This window comes from Antechinus flavipes, chromosome 2 (genome assembly GCF_016432865.1).
Source record: "Antechinus flavipes isolate AdamAnt ecotype Samford, QLD, Australia chromosome 2, AdamAnt_v2, whole genome shotgun sequence".
Lineage (NCBI taxonomy): Eukaryota > Metazoa > Chordata > Mammalia > Dasyuromorphia > Dasyuridae > Antechinus > Antechinus flavipes.
The window spans coordinates 551,463,448-551,486,631 of NC_067399.1; the positions used below are offsets into that span (position 1 = coordinate 551,463,448).

Consider the following 23,184-nt stretch of genomic DNA (forward strand, 5'->3'; position numbering starts at 1 on the left):
TGATTCAAGAAGATAATGCTTTAAGCTTTTACACAAAACTTATCCTTATTTATAAAATGGGGGATTTTGCAAACCTTAAATTGTTATGTAAATACTATTAAAATCATTATCATGATTTAAGTTTTTGACTTTCTTCTCTCATTTGTGGTGACAAAAGCAACTGGTAGCTCTAAACTTAAATACTTTTCATGTATTTGAATAATATAATAGTATAAGTCAATCTCCCCTTCCACACCTCACACCCCAGCCTTCCATTTTATATATTAAATAATTCTTGATCTTTCATTGTTCCTCAGAGATTTTATTTTCATAATTATTTTGATCACATTCCCAATGAATCCTTGTCCAAGACATTCTGATCCCTCTTAAACTGAGTCCCAGAATATAACAAAGAACTCTAGCTGAGGTCCAGCTAAGACAAGAGGATTGTCTTTTGTTTTAAGAACATAAAATTTAGAGCCAGAAGACACTTGAAAAATTGTCTAGTTCAAAATCTCTTGTTTTACTGAGACTGATGTGGAGCATAATCCTGGGTGTACAGATCTAGAGCTAAAAGAGGCCTTAGACATTCTCTAGGCAGCTCCCTGCTTTTACAGATGAGAAAGCTCTGGCCTACAGAAGTTGAAGAATTTGCCCAGTGTCCCTTGGGTAGTAAATACCAGTCAGGATGTGAACTCTGGTTCTCTGATTCCAAATGTAGCCCACTTTATACTGAATTATATTTCTTCCCTGTACATTTTTTAATATTGAAGTCATTTAAGATCTCATGGACAGTAAGTAGCAGAGGAAAATTTTTTACCCCAACATTTGATCTTCAAACTCCAAATCCAATCTTCTTTTTTATACTATCTTTATATACTTATATACAGATATATACATATTTCTATGCCATATATATTTATATACTATCTTTATAAAAGTTTCTATTCTTTTACCTTTTAATGTAAACATTAAGAATCATAATGACACATGAGTTTCTATATATGTAAAAAAGGGACCAGATTAGTCTTCTCATTATCTTGAGCCTTTGAAGTCAGGGTTGGATGAGCTTCATGAAGTTGGTTCTTTAATAGAAATCATCTCTATGAATGAAAGAAAATACTTATTTCTTTAAGGTGCGTGTCATCCAGAATGTGGCGACAAAGGGTGTGATGGACCAAAAGCTGACCAGTGCTTGAACTGTATCCATTATAGTCTCGGAAGTATCAAAACTGGCAGGTAATGAATGAGAAATGCCTTCTTTATTTTTCAGATTCAGCACTGTAGAAGGAGATTTCATTTTAACAAATTTGTTAGGTTTTTTTAAAAATACTAACTATAAATCCAAAGTAGAACTAAGAAGATGACCAATTCTGGTGTCCACCTTTACATAATCCCTACAGTAAATCTAGTACTGACTCTGGTATTCAAGTACTGGGTTCAAGTCCTAGTTCTCATACTGCCTCATGACTTGGGCAAGTCATTGAATCTCCCCAGTCCTCTGTATCTTCATTTATAAAATGCAGGATTGGCCTACGTGACTTCTGTGATCCCTTCTAGATCAAGATTTAAGATCCTGTAATCTTCTTCAAAATAATCATGAATCATGATGATCAAAAAAATAGAAAGAAAGAAAGAAAGAAATCACAAATCATGATGATTAAAATCATCATGAACAAGGGTCTGGTTCAGCAGCATCTCCCCAGAATGCCCCAGGAGAAATAGTATCACACACTAAAAGTTTGTCTTTTTGTTTTCCTTAAATAATAAGAGGGAAAGCTTAATTACATTTGGAAAGTACACAGGCTGAAGGTAACAGATATAGAATGAGAATAAGGTTTAATATTCTCTTGGCCTTAATTAAGCTACAACCCACAAAATGGGAATTTTTATAGAATAATTTATAATAATTTACAGAATAATATTTAGACCAAATGTTTCAAACACACAACCCATAAAAGCCAGTCTAATATAGATAATGTAAATTATAATTTTAAGGAAATATTTTAAGGAAATAATTTTTAATAAAATTGTAATTTTTAAGAAAAATAAGCCATCAGGGTTCTATTTCTATTTGAGTTTGACATCACTGATGTAGCCACAGAATTTTAGAGCTAGATAATCTCAAAGATCATCTAATCCAAGTTCTTCATTTTACAGATAAGGAAAATCATAGCTCAGGAGGTTAAGGACATGCCTAAATATTCCCAGAATTCAAGCCCAGTCATCTGTCCTGAAATCCAGTACTCTATACTACAGCATCCTGTCTGTGTAAACTGGAAAATATTTATTTGAGGGAGTAGAGCCTATATTCTTTATTTTCCTCAATTCTAGTTTCAGAAGTTAAATTTATACTTTTAAAAAATTGATTTTTTTATCTAAACTTACTATACAAGTTGGAAGACAGCCATCATATAGAGGTACTCAAACTATGGCCCTTGGGCCAGATGCTGCAGCTAAGGACGTTTATCCCCCTCACCCAGGACTATGAAGTTTCTTTATTTAAAGGCCCACAAAACAAAGTTTTTGTTTTTACTATAGTCCAGCCTTCCAACATCTGAGGGACAGTGAACTGGCTCCCTATTTAAAAAGTTTGAGGACTCCTGAAGTTCACCTGTGTCCTCTTAACTCAGATAGTTTGGGAAGAATTCTTTAGAAAGCTGGCAAATATATCCTGTGGCCTACAGACAGGTCTGATTTGTTGTCCTTTAGATTTTTATGCTAATTCTCAAGGATTCTGTTAATCTCTCCCTATTTTAGTGTCTCTCCTTTTTTCTGTTTTCCCTCCTCTGTCTACATATTCTATCCTGCTTCTTCCTCCAATGCATCCTCACTGGGTATTGCCTGCATTACCTAAGGGTGTTGATCCATCTAGTCTCTTCACTATTGACCCTTCCTTCTGCTAACTGGCTTCCACAATTGGTTTAGCTCAGGTCATCTGTTGACTAATAGGGCAAATGTCTGTGGGTGGTAGAGAATATAGTCATAATTCCAATAATAATTGCATCTTCTTCAAGCAAAACACCCCTGAAATAAAACTCCAGTGTCTCCTTCCATTTAATGGATTTAGGGAATAGGAAATGGAAAATGCATATCTATTTTAAGAGTTGTATTTATTGACCTGTACAAAAAACAACCTCCAGTTAATTAAGAAAAAAATTCACCAGAACTTCTACTTGGATTTTTAAAAATCTGTCTTCCAACTGTGCTTTGCCAATGTAACCACAATTTGTATTTCAAAATTCATCCTTTTGTATATAATTTCTAAAAGATTATACTAGTTCCTGATTGATGCTGTTGAGTTTTTTCAGAAATACATAATTCCCTTTTCTTAAAATAGAATTTCCATGTTTCTGTATATACTGTAGCGTACCAATGTTAAAAGTAGGGAATAGCTTTGTTGTGCTATGCCTAGTGCTATTGGGGTACTTATTGGGTCTTCCTCTTTGCCAGGAAATGTGTGAATGTTTGTCCTTTGGGATACTTCGGTGATTCTATATCAAAAAGGTGTCGAAGATGTAGTAGGGGATGTGAGACCTGCACAGGCAGGAGTCAGAATCAGTGCCTGTCCTGTCGACGTGGCTTCTACTATCATCAAGAATTGAACACCTGTGTGACTTTGTGTCCAGCTGGCTTTTATGCAGATGAAAGTAAGTGTGATTACTTTTAGGTTTATAGAACACATGCTTGTCCACAAGGAGTTAAAAGTGCTGAGTTGACTCTCCACGATTGTGGGCCTCATTATCCTCCATTCCTGAGTCTTCCAAGCCCCTGCCAACTTCTCACTCCTCATACTTAGAAAGAAGGGAGAGACTGTCAAATTCAAATTAGCCAAATGTTTTATGTGAACACTTGCTATAAAGACATACCTAGGGAAAGAGGTTTGAAGTAAAATTAAAATGAGGTTTTTGTGTAATACATGGACTTGACATGTGCTAGACTAATGGCCATCAGTGAAAGACAAATGGGAATGAATGAAAAAAGTTATTTACATTTTAAATATGTGCTGGGTATATAAGTACAGTTTTTCCTTTTTGAAAGGAATAAATCAAGTCCTACAGTTTGAAAATTATGATTTAGGGGCAGGTAGGTTGCAGCTGAGTAGAGCACCAGCTCTGAAGTCAGGAGGACTTGAGTTCAAATCTGGCCTCAGACACTTAACACTTCCTAGCTGTGTGACCCTGGACAAGTCACTTAACCCCAATTGCCTCAGGAAAAAAATTATAATTTATGCTAAGAAAAGTGAGATTAGAATGAAAGAGAATTACCATTTATATAGCAACTACTATGTTCCAGGTACTGTGTTAAGCACTTTACAAATATTATCTGATTTGATCCTCACAAGAGCCTTGAGAAATAGATGGGCTATTATCCCCATTTAACAATTGGGGAAGCTGAAGCAAGCAAAGTTTAAACAATTTGCCCAGGATCACAAAGCTGTATCTGACACCAAATTTGAATTTAGGTTTTCCTAACTCCAGGTCTAGATCTTTATCCTTTGTGCCACCTAGTTACCTAAAGGACTGAACAATAAAAGCTCCTTGATTTCACATCTATTTAGCTTTTCACATGTTCTCAGGTTATTCTATCATAGGATCATAAATTAAAAGCTTGTTAGGGACCTGATAATTCAGCCCCTTCATTTTACAGATAAGAAAATTGAGGTACAGAGAGGTTAAATGATTTGCCCAGAATCACATATTTAGTTAAATGTCTGAAGTAGGATTTAGATCCATATTTTCTTGGCTCCAAGTCCATTGGAACATAGTTTCCAATGCCCTGTCTTTTTATTTTATTAACATAGTGCCTATTTTGGGAAGTTCTAATTTATGAATAGTTTTCCTATCACAGCTTTGAAACTTTGGAAGATTTATTGTTGTTGTTCTAGAGAGTGTTGTTTATGCAGATTTCATTAACATTCTTTTCTATCATTTCTTTCTTTCTCCATCTATTCTTCTGCTCCCAAATTCCTCACCTCTTCTCTGTTTCTTCCTTTGTACAGGTCAGAAATATTGCTTTAAATGTCATCCAAACTGTAAAAAATGTGTTGATGAACCAGAAAAATGTACCATATGCAAAGAAGGATTCAGGTAAAACACAGGCTTTGGGAATACAAAAACTGCCTTTAAACCTGAGGATTTCAGTGTTTTAATTATTTTTAGTTTCTATCATTTAATTTCTCATGTTTATTCATTAGTTCCTAAAGTTTTGGTTCCAGCAACCCCAAACTATTTCAGTGTAAGAATTCTTGGTCCATTTAAATTCATACTTTCATTATGGGATTATTGTGGGGATTTTTAAGAGTAGAAATTAAATGAAATGAGTTAAAACAATGGAATTTTTTAATGATTTAGTGAATCAGTAAAATTAGTTCCATATCATAGTATAATATAGTGCTTGGTGATAAAAGAGGTGAGAAGTAGTGAGGGAAACCAAACTTCTATTCTTTTGAGTGACTTAATTTCCTCCTACCATCACTACTCATTCCTGAGCAAAGCACTTAAGAGCATCAAATCCTTTTCTTCCTCTTCTCCCCTTTCTTCTCCCTCTCCCTCTCTCTATTTCCATCTTTATCTCCCTTTTCTTCTCCCTCTTTCTTTCTCTTCCCCTCCTCTCTCCTTGTGTTTTCCTTTCCCCAATTTTCTCATTCTTCTCAAAAGGGATTATGGGTGAGGATGATCAGGGAGAAAAAAAAATGTCCCAGTTCTTTTTCCCCTCAACATCAAACATAGTTTCATAAAGAAATGATTGTACACAAACTTTCTTTAAAACTACATTAAAAATTACTAGTGATTTTGTTTTACTTGAAATAACCTTCCAAAGATTTCTTTAGCTGATATAAATATTCATTATTTGTTTGTTCCTCAAAAAAAAACTCCTAAAAGCATTATATTAAAAATAACTTGGAAAAAATTGTTGCAAATATTCTCTTTATAAAGTTATTAATTCTTAATTATAAATCAATTTATTAAAAAATCCTTGGAAGCAATGTTGTCCTTACTAAAAAGAGTAGTCAGTCATTAGGTAAAATGATTTGTAGAACAATGGTTAATGTTAGCATTCCTATGCTCAAAATATCTTCCCATCTACATGTCAAGGTGCCTAAAATTCTGCCATCAGTAATTCATTGCTTGTCCAAGTGGCTCTTTAAAAAAAATGACTTCTAGGAAATAACTAACACTTTAGATGTGAATTAGTTTATTATATGATTTTTCTCTTAACAGAACAAATTGGACTTGTGGACATGGATACCCACCAGCCCTGGATATTTTGGGAGGAAAAGAGGGAGGGAAAAATAAAAAGAGATTAAAAAATCATGAGAAAAGGCAAGGAGGATGCCAAAGATAAACTTCACATATTTCATAATTTGAAAGGCCTGATCCTTCCAAGAAAACTCCATGGGTTTAGAACAATAATCTAGTTGTATAGGGAAACTGAGAGTTTAAGTGTTTTGCTCAAAGTAATGAAGGTAATAACTAATAGAGCTAGTATTTAAACTTCTATCCTGAGATTCCAAATCTGCTGCTCTTTCCACTGTACCAGATAAGGTCCATAGTAAGGGCTCTTAAGCTTTGTATTCGAGATATAAACAATAAGTGCGTGTGTGTGTGTGTGTGTGTGTGTGTGTGTGTGTGTGTGTGTTGGACCACAGGGAGAATCTGAAGCTTAAGAATCCCTTTTCAGATTAATGGTGTAAAATCCTTAAGATAAAATATGAAGGATTACAAAAGAAATCAAAGGTTTTTGAAAATAAAGATTTTTTTTTTCTTATCCGAAGTAACAGATTCCCTTGAACTCTATCCACACATCCCCATGGGCCTTAGGTTAAAAACTCCTGCTTTATAGGTCGTTCCTCTAACTATGGCAAAGCCAAATAATAAGGAAAAACCGAGAAGAAGGAGAACAGAAAAACAGAGAGGGGAAGAGGAGGTGATAAGAAAAAAAAAATTGGTTGATTTAGCTAATAAAGGCAAATAATTCAAGGATTTGATTGTGTTTTGTATCTTTCCTAAAATCATGGCCAAGAAGGTCTCTAGAGGGCTTCAGTGTCTTGAGGTCTCTCACTCTCAAAAGCCTATTTCCCAAATTGATAACTGAAGAAGGCAGGGTGGCTTCTGAAATGTATAGATTGATCCTGCCAATTTCCCAACTGTATTGTTAGGGAAAATGTTGAAATGACTGGGAACATCCTGGTGACCTTGTATCTTGTTCTGAAGATACATTTGAGAAAGGTTAAGTTAGATGTTCAGTTCCTTGCATTTTATAGTAGGAAGAAAGTGGCCCCTCTAACAATAGCTACTTTCCAAAAAATAGAAACAGCAGTGCCAGAGATGACAGACTTTTCAGAAAGAAAAGCAAAAATTGAAAACATTGTCAGCCATAATCCACAGAAAGCTGTCTTTTATTGTACAATATCCTTTTTAAGCTATGACTTCAAATCATCCCTGTCATGTTAAAGTAGTTAGAGACCCAGCAGTAGCTGCTTCCCCTAGACTGTCTGGCTCTTCAGGAGACTAAATTGTAAGAAATGTTACATGTGGGAACGTTAGTTATTAAAGGCATGATTTAACTGCCAGTCACAATGACCCCATGCTATGACAAGAAAAAAAAAAACCTCTGTGTTGTTGCTTAAAATACTTGCCATCACTGGCACACAAACATGTTGTTGCAGAGTAGCTTAGCTTTTTAATCTGAAGAAGTCACAAAAACTCCTTGATGTTAAATACAAGTGTTTAGATTTGATGTATTCCAAAATGATATCTTTACATGTTCAGCTACGACGATTAGAAGTAGCACAATAATCCTGATCTTTGAAATAGCAAAGAAAACATCCATCTCAAGATTATAAATGACACACCAGGGTAATAAAGATATTAACAAATTTGTGTGAAAATTAGAATCTGTCAATGAATTACCTTTGTGAGTCTATAGAGCCTTAATTCAGTCACAGGATCATGATTCCTATAGTGTCACTCTTTAGGAGAAAGACATTTGAAGACAAAACATTTTAAAAGAAATTATACTTAAGAACTTTGTCTTTAGACAAATATGATTGGAAATAACAGGACTTCTCAAGTAGCCTTTCATTGGATATTCAGTAAATATTTATTAGGTACTTATCTGACTTGGGGGAAATTGTGCTGGAAGAGTTACAAAATAACAATATGACAAAATCCTCCCCTCATAGAATTTGCACCAACACAGAGGGAAAAGACACTATAGGGAAAGTAGTACAATCAGACCTGTAATTTCTATCAGTATAGAAATCTGTTATTGCAGAAAAGCCCTGAATCAAGCAAATCAGCAATTCCTAGTGTTAGAAAGGTCCCTGGACCACTGAGAAGTGACTTGCCCACAGTCAGAATTACTTTGTGTCAAAGGCAGTATTTGAACTCAGATCTTCTTGATTCCAAGGTCAGCCTCCTATTCACTATACCATGCATTGCTTCCCATTACACAATATTACATTAAAAATATATTAATATGTGAAATCCAAACCTCTGGAGGAGAAAGTTTTTGCCAAATAGTGAAATCAGGAGAGGTTTCTCAAAGGAGCTGCCATTTGAGTTGAATGTCAAAGGAATTCAGCAAGTGAAGAGAGTGGAGATGGAGACATTACATCCAGAACAATGTCAGCAGAGTCATAGATAGGAAAGTACAGGTTGTGTTCTCAGGCCAGAGTAGCATAATTTGGCTTGGAATGTAGCAATCTACAGCTGAAAAGGTGGAGTGACACCAGGTATAAGCAAAGGAGTTTCATAACCAGATTTAAGGCAGAAGAAAAATTATTCTGGCTGAAGAATAGATTAGAGAGGGTAGTGTTAGGAAGCCATTGCAATAGTTGAGTGGGTGACAATGAAAGCTTCTAAGAGGGTGATGGCAGTGGGAATGGGAAGTAGGAAACATATTCAAGAAGCATTAGGAAGAATTAGTTACTGAGTGGATTCCAGATATAGGAGAAGGGGAGGAGTTAAAAAGATGTCCTGGGTTTTGAACCTGGGAGATCGGTTGAAAGATTCTAGAACTGATTGAAAAAAACAAATAAACGGTAAAGCTTGTACAGGTTGGGGGTGAGGAGAGATAATAAGCTTGATTTGGGGCAAGTTGAGTTTTAAGATATGGGGGGAAGGGAGAATAGCCAAAGAGATTCCTTATCTGGAGTTTTAAGAGGTCAACATCAGACTTGAGACCAACTCTATAGAGGTGATAATTGAAGCAATAAGGGTTAATAAAATTTCCAAGGAAGAGAATGAAGAAGGAAAAGAGAAGGGCTTGGAGAGCAGAGCACAAGGATGAAGAGTCCAATTATGACTGTGCAACTGAACAACTCTGCCTTAAGGACTAGAAATATAGTTACAAAAGCAAAGCCGATCCTTGTCCTCAAAGTACTTCATTCTACCAGAGGAAGAGGAATGAGACTAAAAGATGGCCTTAAAGATTTAAATGAAGACCTTTTTTTAATCCCAGGGACACAGAACTGTGTATTTTTGTGTTTTTAGGCAGATGAGAATGAATTAGCAGAAGAGAGATTCAAATATATTTGTGAGGAAGGGGAGAAGGGAGAAGATAGGCAGTGACTGCTTAAAGCAAGATCCAGAAAATAAAATGAAGGATAGGAATGGAGGTATTAGCCTTAGTGCAAAGTATGAACAAATAACTCTTTTATTCAGTGATCAGATTCATGGAGGATGAAATCATGGCTTTGAATATTCTTTAGTTGAGAGAAGCATAATGGATAGGAAAGCTATCTAACCTAACAACTTTTCATCTTGTAATTTCATTAGTCTATTGAAGAAGAGTTAAAGGACAATAGTAAATAGTGCTTAGGGAAAAGATAGGTACTCTCTGGACACTTAATGTTTGATGCAATTTGTAATGCTATTAATAGGGTCTTGAGAAATATGTACTTATTAGAATTATATGCTTGCTTTATTAGAATATAATATTTACAAAGTAATAAATTTTCATTCATTTAAGAAAGATCTTTAGTTTTCTTTTATCCTAGTAAATTATAATGGAGTTTGAGTGTCATGGTTTTTAATGGGCTCTGAGCATTCAGGACAAATTCAAATTGAAAAAAAATTACTGACTGACTTTGAAGTCTTTACAACTAATTTTATTAATTAATATTTTCCAATTACATGTAAAAACAATTTTTAACATTCTTTTAAAAAAAATTTTGAGTTCCAAAATTTTTTCCTTCCATTCCTTTTCCTTCCCTAAGATGAAAGCAAATTGAGGTAAGCTATACATGTCACCATGCAAAACCTTTCTATATTGTCAAGTTAACAACTAATTTCTTAAGAATCCCTATCCTGTTTTTTTTTTAGTTGCCAGAAATCTTCAAGATTTTTCATTGTTCTGACTTTGTATTGATGGCCACACAAATGACAACAAATCCAACTTGAAGGTCTAAGGTAGAAGAGAGGATTGAGGAATGCTAAAAACAAATCTTGATTTGTCATTGAATTTCATTCAGTTTAGCAAACACTGATAAAAATTCCACAATGAAAGGCAGCACAGGAGAGTGTAAAACTTCTGAAAATATAGATCAAGACCCCATAATGGAATTGCATAATTGAATGTAGAGGATACAAAAAATTTGGCAACAGTAAAAAGTTTCTGAATGCAGTGACCCAAAATTAATTCAAAATCAAACATGCAATAAGTTCTAGGTATTTCTGGCAATGTTTTCCCTTCTTGCATTACATGACTTCACAGTAGCCTCAATTCTGAACACACAACATCTGCACTTTACACTGTTCTTGCACAAAGAGCAGAGGTGAAGGAGAGCATTCCAGGTATTGAAGACACTCCAAGAAAAGACATAGAGATGAAAGACAATGTGTTTAAGGAACTCCAAGTTAGCCAGTGTACCTGGATAATAAAAGGATTCATAGAAAAGAGTAAAATATGAGAAGACTGGAAAGGTAGGAAGAGAACAGCTTATGAAGCGCCTTCATTTATATTTAACCTGGGGTGTAGAGGCGTGACAAGATCAACCCTATATTAAAAAAAAAAAAAAAAAAAAAAAAAAAAGCTTTAGCAGCTAAATCTCCATGGAGTAGAAGGGAGATAAATTTGAAGCAGGGGGATCAGTTAAAAGAATATTGCAATAGCCTCAGGGACAAGTTGTGAATAGGAATAAAGAGGAGATATTCATTAGGGGTGTTGGGAAGGGAAATATGGCAATGGATTGGATATATGAAGTGCATGAGGATTGATGCCAAGATTCTACCAGCTAGGTAGAAGGTGGTACCCTTAATATTCTTATTGGATTTCAGAGGAAGAAGACATTATTTCTGACTGGAAAGATGAATAAAAACTTCAGGGATTGGGTAGCATGTATTCTCTTAATTAAAAAGAACGAAAATTTTTGTATGCATTCAGTATAGTCAAGGTATCAGAAAGAGAGTGAGCAAATGTAAAGTCTAGAAAGACTAGAGGAATGGGTAAATAACCCAGTTTGGCTAGAGCATAGAGCATGGTGTGAAATGAGGTTGATTATAGTCTGGGGTAGAGTAGAGTAGGAGAAAGGATGGTTCAAGTATAATCCATAGGAATTCTACTCCTGGAGGGGGTTTTTAAGCAAACTTAATTTACATTAATTTATAATCATGAATCTGAAGAAATAAATTATTGCAGATTTCAGAAATCAGCACATAAAATAAATAACTAGAACCTCACAAGATCACGAAAACAAGATCATTGAGGCTGAATGAATACTTTGTCTCAGCTTAGCAACAGAGAAGGGGAGGAAGGGAAGTTGTTTCTAACCCAAAAGTATCTCCAATCTGAAACACACATAGGGGACTGGAGAATTTCTTTTTTCTAGGATAGCTATAAAATGGTCCCAGTAATCAGAAATAACCTCAAGGCTGGAAGAATTTGTATATAGCAGCTAATGCAAATGACTTGAATGGATATACAATCAACACGGTAACAAGTGATCATTCAGCCTCTGCTTAAAGACATTCAGTGACAGTGAATTTAGTGCCTTCTATGATAGCACATTTCACTTTTGAACAACTGAGTGATACAGGACCTGAAGTCAGGAGTCTTGTGTCATTTTCCTGAGTTTATGCCTGGCCTCAGGTATTTACTAGCTGTGTGACTCTGAGCAAGTCACTTTACTCGTTTGCCTCAGTTTCCTCATCTATAAAATGAGCTGGAGAAACAATTGGCAAAACATTCTAGTATCTCTGCCAAGAAAACCTTAAATAGGATCATGAAAAGTCAGGTGTGATTAAAATGAACAACAACACGATTTTAGGAAATTGTCCTTTAGATCAGATATAAATAAGCATCTCTACAAATTCCATCCGTTTCTCCTAGTACTTCACTCTCAGGGTCAAGCTTGAAAAATTGCAATCCATCATAATAGCAATCACCAGGATATGGGTCAGGAAAAGAAGGAATAAGTTTTAAATTGGGATCCAGAGTCTGCTATTTTTGGAAGCTCCAAATGGCTGACATAAGAGTAAAATGTCAGGTCTAGGAGTGGAGATTTGGAGGATAGTTTAGCACAAAAATTAGGAAGTACCTACAGAGAGTGTCAGAAAACTAATGGTTTGTCTGACTCAACAAGTTTCCCCCAAACTCCATCTATTTATGATAATGGCATGCATTCCCTTGTATTATCGCCTTAATGCAGTCATCTTTGGTTTGGACTATTGCTCTCTAACCTATATTGCCATTCAATTTCCCCTTTTATCTAATCTGATTTTTTTAACAAGGTATATTCTTTCATGGCCATATTCCAGGCATGAGTCCAATCCACTAAGTCTTAGTGATACCCATAAGAGCAAAATTACTCGGTTGCATTGGGATATCTTATTTTGTTATTACCCATGGTCTCTGCATTTTTATGTAGATATTTGAGGTCATGAGTTTTTTTTTTTACTGTTCTTCTTGAATATTGCCTCCTTTGAATTAGTCTTTTCCATTTTTCCTGTAATATACCTACTTATTTTCAGTGGTATCTGTTTTAGCAGAAGTATGTAGATAGTTTTCATATACCACTCTCTACCCCCAATTTTCATCTTTAAGCCTTATTGATCAGAATCATGTCTATGCAAAAAATATATTTTTACAACCCTAATTAGATTTACTTCATCTCTAGCCAAGCTTTCATCATTTCTATGTCATTAACCTTAATCTAAAAATCCAAAATATAGTTTTCAAACATCTTTTCAGCCTGTGACAGGAGTTTTGAGAGTGAAAAATCTGTCCTTTTCTATTGAATCCCTTACCTTCAGTCAAAAGCAATGATTAAAAAACAGAAGCAACGTGACACCCAGGCCCCTGAAGTCTTCAATTTCCTGACCAGGGTTTCAGATTAAGAAAGATTTCTAGGTTATTCTGAAGGTATTATTTATTCCTACCTGAATCAAAGGTGGTCAGTGGACATCAAATTTGACAAATCTTTGAACTCATGCTTGAATATGAATTTCAGGAAGACAGAATATTTCCCTTTTCTTCATGTCAGTTTGGCAGGTGGCAACTTGAATTACCATTGTGGAATACTGGAAGGAGTTGGCTGGATTTGAGATCCAAGATCTGAGTTTAAATTCTGGCATTATCCTTATACTTCTAAGGCATATCACTAAGTTTCCCCATCTATAAGTTGAAGAGGTTTGTTTAGATGATTTCAAAGGTTCTTTCTGACTACTAGATTTGATCATATAAATATCAAATGGCTTCTTTTGGAAGCATTATCATTCTTTAGAGCTTAAAATATTGCTTCTTTATCAAAGAATTCAACTCTGTTTTTCATAGGAAGGGAAAAAGCAGTTATTAAGCACTTACTGCATGCTAAAGTGAATGTGGCTTCCAGAATCTGTAGCTTGGACAGTGGCCACACCCTGGCAAAACCATCTCAGCAGATGAGCTAAGCCAGTTTGAGAGTTTTTAACAGGCCTTGAATTCAGAAGTGAGTTAGGGGATGTTGACCCCCCCCCCCCCCAGCATATGAAGACTTCCTTCAGTAGAAAAGGCAGATGAGAACAGTTTGTTTCAGTGGCCATGAAAGTAGCTGAAGCAGACACTGTGGAGGCTTAGAATTTGGTCAGACATCAAAGACACTAGGATCATCCACTGTATCCCAGACCATCACCAGTTGATTTTTGTCTTACCACTAAGCTTCAATGACTCTGGAAGAAAGAATGAGGTTGATGACCTTGTAAACTCTATCTCAATTAAATCCAGTTTGTATTTGAATCAAGCTATAACCCCATGATATCACTGGTCCTCTTTGAAAACAGTAGCTATGTGCTAAGTCCTGTGCTAAGAGCCTTTTAAATATTATCTCATTTAATTCTCACAATAATAGCTAGGTACTATTATTATCCCCATTTTTTCTTTTTTTTAATTATCCTCATTTTAAAGTAGAAGAAATAGCAAGTAAATGTCTGAAGACATATTTGAATTCAGGTTGCTCACTACTCTGTCCACTATACAACTTACCTTCTGCAAGCTGCTCTTCTTTGAGGGAGAGCTTCAAAATTATTTTCCAGAACCAGGAACTAGGCCTAGAGTGAGGAGGAAGATCTGAGTTCCAATCCTGCTTCATACATAGTTATGTGATCCTAGGCCTTAACTTAACCTCTGCCTCAGTTTCCATAAATATAAAGTGAAGATAATAATAGAACCTATTTCCCAGGGTTGCATCAAATAAGAAAATAGGCACAGTATTTGACACATAGTAAATACCTAATTAATAAATGTTTCTTTCCTTCTACAAGAAGCTTAAGAGACTTTCTTTGCTGCCTTTTCTGTGTCATATTTTACTTTTCAAACTCTGACACAGGATAGGATGTCCTCTCTGCTTTCTTAATGTGTTTTTCCTCTTTGTTTCTGCTTTGATACACATTCTTTTTCTTTTAAGGAACAGTTCGTTTTTCCTGATAAATTAGAAGGAAAAGAGATATTCCTTTAGTCCTACTTTTGCTACAAGTAGAGAGGTCAGCCTGCATTTTTTCATGCACATATGGCTATTGCTTGGCACTAGCAGATACACAAAAATAACATACTCTTTTCAGATTGCTAGAAAATTTCACGTGCCCTTCATCTTAGCTTAATATAAGATTCTCACTTCTCTTTCTTTTGCTGCTAGTCTTGTGACTAGTTCCTATGACTGACTTCCATGATAAATATTTTGACTTTTAGGCCTACTCTGAACCTAACATTGGGTCCCTTCCTAAAAATGAACTTATATTCTAATAGCACCAGGATCCTTCTGTCCTCTTAAGGATTCTATAGAGTTGACTTTCTGACTTAGAGAAAAGTTACTGAGATTACCCTGAGCCATAGTTCTCTTTTCCTACTGCCCAAGTATAACTTGGACATAATTAAAAGTGCCCTCTGGGGTAGAATTTGTATTTAAATGGATCTTCTTGAAGATAGGTATTAACATAGTGTAATTTTATTATTGTTTCCATCCCTCAACACCATCACCTCTATTCCATAAATGCTAAAATGGAATTCATGGCTCAGAAGCAAGGGTTGACTGCTTTAGTTGGGCTATACATAAATAAGAAAATTTTAGTCATTAAAAGCCTGGAGATTATTATTAAAGTTTAGGAAAAACTGATCAAAAGAGATTATCAGAGACCAATAGAAGATATGGTTGCTGGAACTTAGCTTTGAAAGCCTCTGCTACTCCCAACATTTCAACAGAGATTGTATTGGTTTGACCTTGGCAAAGCTTAGAAAGTGACTGCCCCATTGTGGAGGGGTGGAGTGGGAGTTAATCAGAGCCAGAATTTTTTGTCCATGGTATTCCTTAAAGAATCACTAGGTCAGAGCTAGAAAATTATCTGGTACAAGGACTTCATCTTACAGGTAAAGAAACTAAGGCCCAGAAAATTTAAGCAACTTGCCCAAGTTTATCCAAGCACTATTGCAGATCTGGGAACTGAACCAAGGTCCTCTTAGTCCAAATCCATCACTATTTCCACTGAACCACAAGTTTTTGGTTAGAATAGGTATGAGGTCTGCCAACTCAAACTTGGCCATTGAACTAGTTTATAATAGCATCTCTTCTTTCATTGTCTTTAAATTAAGTGAGAAAAATAGATGTTTGTGAAGACCTTTAATTTCCTCCCAATGAAAGATGTTTGAGGGCAAAACATAATTGTGTTAGACTTTTGGTACAAATGTTCAATTCTGTCCTTTGTTCCCTTCAACAGTCTAGCAGGAGGTAGCTGCATTCTAGATTGTGCACCAGGCACATATTTCAATTCCGAATTGATCAAATGTGAGAAGTGCCATTCTACCTGTCAAACATGCGTAGGTAAGTTAATTATCTGCAAGCAGGTTTTTATTTCATTGCAATATACAGTAATAAACCGAATTAGCAGCAGGTAAATGGATTTATTATTCTGAAATCGAAAAAAGAGTAGTGGTTCATGAAGGTCAACATTTATTGTCACTTTAAGACACAAAGGTACACGCTGAATTGTCCTGCCTGGCCATCTAAGCATTATAAACTAAACCAAGCAGTGTTTGTTTCCCATCTGTGAAATGAATGCTAATTGCTAATGAGTCTATCTTCTCTTGAAGCTCCCTACTCGAATGCAGTTAATAACTAAGTGACTTTGACTTAAAATGTCAGTTTTAAAGATTGAAAAGACTTAAAGGCATTTGGGGATTTTGATAGTGAATGTGATGGTTTTTTGAAACCTAACCTCCATTTTCTTTATGTGTTTTCCCTTTGAACATCTTGTTCCAATAAACACAGTTCTATAGATTTTATGTGATAAAATTATTAATTTTCCAAAAATTAGAGTAGCACGTTTGTGAAAGCACAGATATCTGTCGGATTAAATTTTATATAAAATAGCTGGTAAATTTATTATCCCTTATCTATAGTCCTCATCATGATGTTAAATGTCATCCTGCCAGAAAAGCACAAACTCTGGAAAGTCTTAGCAATTCAATAGAATATAATATTAAGTGCCTACCATGTACAACACACTGCCTAGAGGCTGAGGATCCAAAGACAAAAATTAAACATTTCCCATTAACAAGCAGTTTACTAATTATATTCTAGTATATACAGAAATTAGTAGATATAGGCGATTTGAAGTAGGAGAAAGAATTAAAGACTGAGAAATCATAAAGGACATGACACAAACCTGGTGAAAATTCTCCATGAATTTTCCAGGCATGAGGATGCTTCTACAGAAGTGCAGATAGAGGTAGCAGTCTGAATGATGGGTTCTGGGAATAGCTGGTAAACAAATTTGACTGAAATTCAAAGTTCATGGGAGACAGCTAGATGGCACAGAGAATAGAGTACTGGCCCTGGAATCAGGAGAAACTGAGTTCAAATGTGGCCTTGGATACTAGCTGTGTGATCCTAGGCAAATGGCTTAAACTCATTTGCCTTCTTCTTCCTCTCCTACCCCACCCTCCAAAAATAAAGTACCTGAAAGAGAGTAATGTGAAATAAGGGTAGAATCAGAAACTCAAGTCCGATTGTGGAAAGCATTAAATGCCATGGGAATTCTTATTTTATCCTATTTAAAAAATTGGCAGCCACTGAAAACTTTTGAGCAGGGGAGTGACATTGTCAGACTTATGTGTTAAGAAGATTATTTTTTATAAACTATGAATGGGGAGGATCAGAGACGGCAGAGAGAAAAAACAGGGAGACCAATTAGGAAGCTATTTCCATATTCTTACCAAGAAACACGGAGCACCTGAATTGGGACTGTGGCCTTTTGAGTAGAAAAAAGAGAGATGATATAGAGAGCAAAGTGAATGAGGGAAGGGAGAAAATGCAAGAATGACTCTAAGGCTATAGATTTATGGAACCAAAATGGTAATAATATCTTTGTCAGAATAAAGAAATATAGGAGATGGGGGCAAATATAGGAGGGAAAAGATGTGTTCTATTTTAAATACATTGAATTTGACACATTGATGGGGCATCCATATAGAGATATTCAGTAGGCATATCTCTGGTGTGGGAACAAAGTTAAGGATAGAGATTAAGACTGAATTTGGGGGTCATTTGCATAAACATTTTAGTTGGACCCATTAGAGCTAATGAGATCCCTAAGGGATCTAAGAATCTAATAATGTGGAGAGAGGAAAGAAGGGCCCAAGACAGAAAGCTTTGAAAGATACTCATTTTTATGGGATGAGAAACAGCTGATAAATCGGAGAAGGACACCAAATATTATGTCAACCAAATGAGAGTAGTATCACAGAAAAGAAAGTATCCAAGAGTTAGGGGTAGTTGACTGTATCATAAGAAAAGTTAAAAAAGAATGAGAACTAAAAGAAGGTCAATGGAATTTAGCAGTTAATCCCCAAAACCCTGGAATGAACACTTTTGGTAGAGTGGTAGGGTCAGAAGTCTAATTTTAAGTGATGGAGAAATTATTAGTAAGGAAACTGAAGCAACCAAAATAAGACTTTTTTTCTAGGACCTTGTCAGTGAAAGGGAGCAGAATCATAGGATAATATCTTAAGGGGATGGTAGGGTTAAGAGGAGGTTCATTAAGAAGATTAAAGAAAGAAACAGCTGATTGGGTCAAGTGCATTCCCTCACTGCCACCTCAATCCCAGTCCTCCAGGGTATATGATGACTGAGCAGTGTCAATGCAAGAGAAGCTTCTATTTCATAGTTTATTTACCCCAAACATGGGGATTTGGAAGTATAGGCATCTCATGGAGTATGGTAGTAAAATTATCAGTAAATATCTTAGATCCCCTGGACCAGACTAAACTCTCGCTTGGTCCTGGCTCTATAGTTTCATCTCAGGATGTTGATTATGAGGCATAACCATCAGATACCAGAAAAACAAGCACATGGCTCTCATCCTCTAAATCTGGAAATACAGACCTGATAACTTTGTTATTCTGAATCTCAAGGAATCTGTTGCATGTGAATTACGCATAGTATAGGTCCTCTACTGCCTCTGTTCTCTGAAGCTGTGAATCTCTTATGTGAATCTCTTAAGCTGCCCAGTGGCAGCATAGTACTTTGGGCTGAGGATTCTTTGAGGGAAAGAAGCTAAACTAAATTTATTCTTGAAACCAGAAAACAGAGAAAACTCAAAAAAATTTCAAATATGGGTCTGGCAAAGGACTCTGTGATTGTTACTCAAAACTCAACCTAGCTAAGTTCAAAGAAACTCATCCCCAGAAGGTTACCACTAGGTAATAGATTCCCTTTGGCCACAGCTCATGAAAATTCATAAAAAAGATTCAGAGAAGTAAACTACATCCATAAAAGGAATACCAGCACTGATAAAATCATAGTCTTTTGAAGTATTGAAGAAGATAATATCTTATCAGGTTTCCATCTATACAGGTGTGTGTAGAATTGCATAAACATAAAATTGAATTGTGCATTGAAATCTATTTTAGGTCAAGTTGAGCTCTCTAGGTTTCCCTACCTCCTTTCTTTGTTATCTCAGTGTCACTATATTTTATATAATCTATGATTTTATTCTTGTTTCCCAGAATGCTCAGTAAGGTGAGCTTTCACTGAAGTAGGAGTTTTAGAATTACAGTGAAATAACCATTCATATCATGCCTTTCTTCTGAAAAGCCTCAGAGAGTTGATGTGGCTTATCTTGTTTGACCTTGTACATCTTCTGAACTAAACAGGCCACAACTTAGAGGTCTTGGTACTATCTGCATTTTCAAAATGTGGAAACCAAGTAGAGAAGAGAATTTTCTTGTGCAGGAAGAGAGCCAGGACTGGAACCAAATATACTCCCCACCTAGTCCCACTTTCATAGTATGAAATGTTTTTGAAATTTGGTATATGGCACCATTTATTTTGCAAAGATGAAGAGCTAGTTAAGCTATCTTCTACACTAGTTCCCTAATGTTTCTCATAACTTCAAAATATTATTATTGTGTTAAGCATGTAGAAGTGATTAAAGAAAAACTACCTTGAAAATTAAAAAAAATACTAATATATCAACATGCAAGACTGCTGGGGCTTAAAGAAAAATCACTTAGAATCCACAAAATGAAACATGATTTAGTGAATCGAGATCTAGCCTTGAAACCTCCGTTCTAATCCTCTCTCTGACATGTACTGGTCATGTGACCTTGGGCACATCACAGTATTTCAATGCTCTGGGCAACTTTCTAAGATTGTGTTGAAGAGAAAATACCAACCTGCATTGGTAAAAGGGAGTATGCTCATTTGGAAGTCCGTCCATTCCCCCTCCCCCCCACTCCCCTACCCCACCCCTGCCAATGAAATCCAATATCTATAATATCTATTCTTTGTCTCTATAATCTTCTAACTCCTTAAAATCTTTTTGAGTTTTTTTTCCCAATAACATGGTAATCAGGTACATTTTCTTTTATCACTCTCTACATAAAAATCTTCATTAGCTCCCAATTTCCTACTTAATGGAATAGAATGCCTTTTGCTGACATTCAAGGCTTTCCATAATTTGTTCCTAACTTGTCTTTCCAGGTAAACCAGACTACTTACCATTCCATAAGCACACCTCAACTTTTCCTAGTTTTGTTCATATTATTCCCCCTGCTTAAAATGTTCTTTCCTCCAGTTTTGCCTAATTCCTTTCACCCTTCAAGATCCAAATAAAAGGCCATGTCTTCCCTGAAACATTTATTTCCAATTCCCATACCACTTTACAACTATTTTTACTATAATTCACTTTCACAAATATACTTTGTCTTATAATTACTTGTGTACAAGCCTGACTGCTTCTCCTGAGGTATAGGAAAAAGGATTAGATCTTGTATTCCTCAAAATGTCCATCAGTATCTTACATAGACAGAAATAGCTGTTCAGCAAATATTCACTGAATGAGTGAATAAAAAGGAAAAATTCCATACTAGTCTATTATGAACTAACCTTTTCTTCTTGAAATATGATGACATATATATGAAGCTTACCGGGAAAATTAAGATTGTGATTTTCAACCCAGTCATCAAACACAGACATTGAATTCATTAATTCTGTCCAACCCTAAAAGGTGATTTCAGATTCCACTCTCTTTCAGATACTCTTTTTCTGTGGCCAATTACTCTTTGTTTATTCCTTGTCTATTAAGAAGAATACTAATACAGTCAGCCCTGCAGGCTGCTATTGAGAATGCTGGATTTTAGGTGAAGGAAATTTTAACCACCTATACTTTTCCCTTTCACTGTCTTTTTTGATTTATAACTTTATTCAAGGTTTTTTGGGTTTTTTTTTTAAATGCCACTTCCAAAATTTCCATCAGTGGAATTGCTTGCTAACTTTAATCCTGCTGCCTAAAAAGACTTTATATCATAGATAATGTTTTGAATGTGGCAGGGTGCTTTTCTCATTTCACCTCTGCACATCACTCCTTTTTTATCCTTTTTCTAGTCATGCAGTCATTTCAACATCTCACTGCATTGCTCCTGATCACTCCTCATTATCTGTTGTCACACCCAATATAGCAGCATCTGTACGCTTGAAAATTGTGCTCTCATTGCCTTTGCTCTTTTTTTTTTTTTAATCCAGTGCCATGGTTGAAGGGTTGTTCTAACTGAAATCTAGGGACTGTCTCCAGTTAATTTCTTTCCAACCTAAATATTCCATTGGCAAGTATTCCTTTCTTGTCCGTTAGCCATTTCACAGTCTATCATCATTAATCTCTTGGATGGTATTTGGAGGTCAAGCACTGTCTTAATGTCAGATTTTTAGATCCTTCCACAGCTCTTGTTTGTCCATTACTCTGAATCTGTGAGGCATGGCCTTCTAGAACATCTGACTCTGCAGCTATTCAATTGAACACCTGTGCCCAGGTCTAATGGTCCATGCAAGTTTTAAAATCCTTTTGTGCTTACTCTTTGGGGAGTCTTAGATGGTAATGATATTGTCACTATATTTCAGTCCCTTGACTAGACATACCGGAGACCTTGCCATTGTGCTGAGCCACGGGGAAATGCCTAGAGAGATTGAGGAATGTATCTATGGGCCCTTGAGTATAGTTGTTTGATGGAAAAAACAAATCACCTTTTCTTTCAACATTTGTAAGGAGCTACTGCTGTAAGTCTAAGACTAAAAAAACTAACCTCTCTAGAGTCTAATTTTCATGGTTCTATCTACATGAGATCCAAGTAGCAGAGATTAGTAATGGGTTCATTACATACCAGGTAGCAACCTGCCATCCTTGCCAATCTGGAACAAAGAAACATTGTCCTAGGAATTCACCCAGTGCAATTTTAAACCAATATTGCTTTTATGTCTGGAAGCCATTTTTAAAGCTTTGTCCTTTTTTAGTCCAAATCTATGATTTCTTTGACATAAGGAACTCTCAGGAAGGAAACTCCATCTACTAGACAATGCAGATCAGAAACTGTCCTGCAACCTATAATCTTAGAGAGTGACATTGAGAAATTAAATGTCACATAACCTATATATACTAGTGCCTTAAACCATATTTCTGGTTCTGAGATCACTTCTATTCACTATACTACAATGTCTCTCTTGCCTCCTAATAATTTGGATGATTTAGACATTTTCCTAGCCATGTCCAAGAATGACATTTCATGTAATGAACATAAAAGAATGAACTAGAAAAACTGTAATAATTATCCTGTTAGTGTGACTATACAATGGATTTCCAGGATGCAAAATGTTTGTTTAGATTCTGATGAAAGAAATTTTTTCCATTATGCCCCTTTCTCAATTTTGACCAGTCCTTGTTTGCCAGATGCAAATCTTAAATACTATTGCATTCCATCAGTTTTCTTGAATTCAATCAATTCTTTTGGGTTTGGTTTTCATAATTTGAAAGAAATAGGATTATTTATGTTTAATTATCATGCATGTCCTTATGGAAATATACTGCTATGATAATAGTAAAATTTCTAAACAATTCATGTTCACTAGCTTGAATCCCATTTATCAAATGTGGGTCATTTCCTGTGTTTAACTCTAAATTGTTCATTGATCTTGTTGGTAAGTAAATAAGAAAGCTGACTTAGTCTTCTTTAAGAAAATGTCTCCCTTTACTATTCAAATTCCATTCAATATAAATGTAATTTGTTATGTTTCCTTTCTAATTTTTACTTATTCTTCTATCATTCGTGTGTGTGTGTGTGTGTGTGTGTGTGTGTGTGTGTGTGTTTTTCTAGATCTATTTCCCTTCTTAGGTCCTTCATGGCCTTTTTCTGTTTTCTAAACTTGGAGTGTTATTGCCAACTAGTTTTAGAGGTCTCCTTTTC

General features: G+C 35.6%; 1 protein-coding gene across 1 annotated transcript in view; it reads left to right on the plus strand.

Moving 5' to 3' along the window:
* The window catches only part of PCSK6 (proprotein convertase subtilisin/kexin type 6), a 250,333-nt gene that overhangs the window by 205,620 nt on the left and 21,529 nt on the right, over window positions 1-23,184 (plus strand). Inside the window, 4 exon segments of the mRNA XM_051980972.1 lie at window positions 1,116-1,218; window positions 3,433-3,629; window positions 4,982-5,069; window positions 16,170-16,273. Of these exon segments, the coding sequence (XP_051836932.1) occupies window positions 1,116-1,218; window positions 3,433-3,629; window positions 4,982-5,069; window positions 16,170-16,273 (492 nt within the window).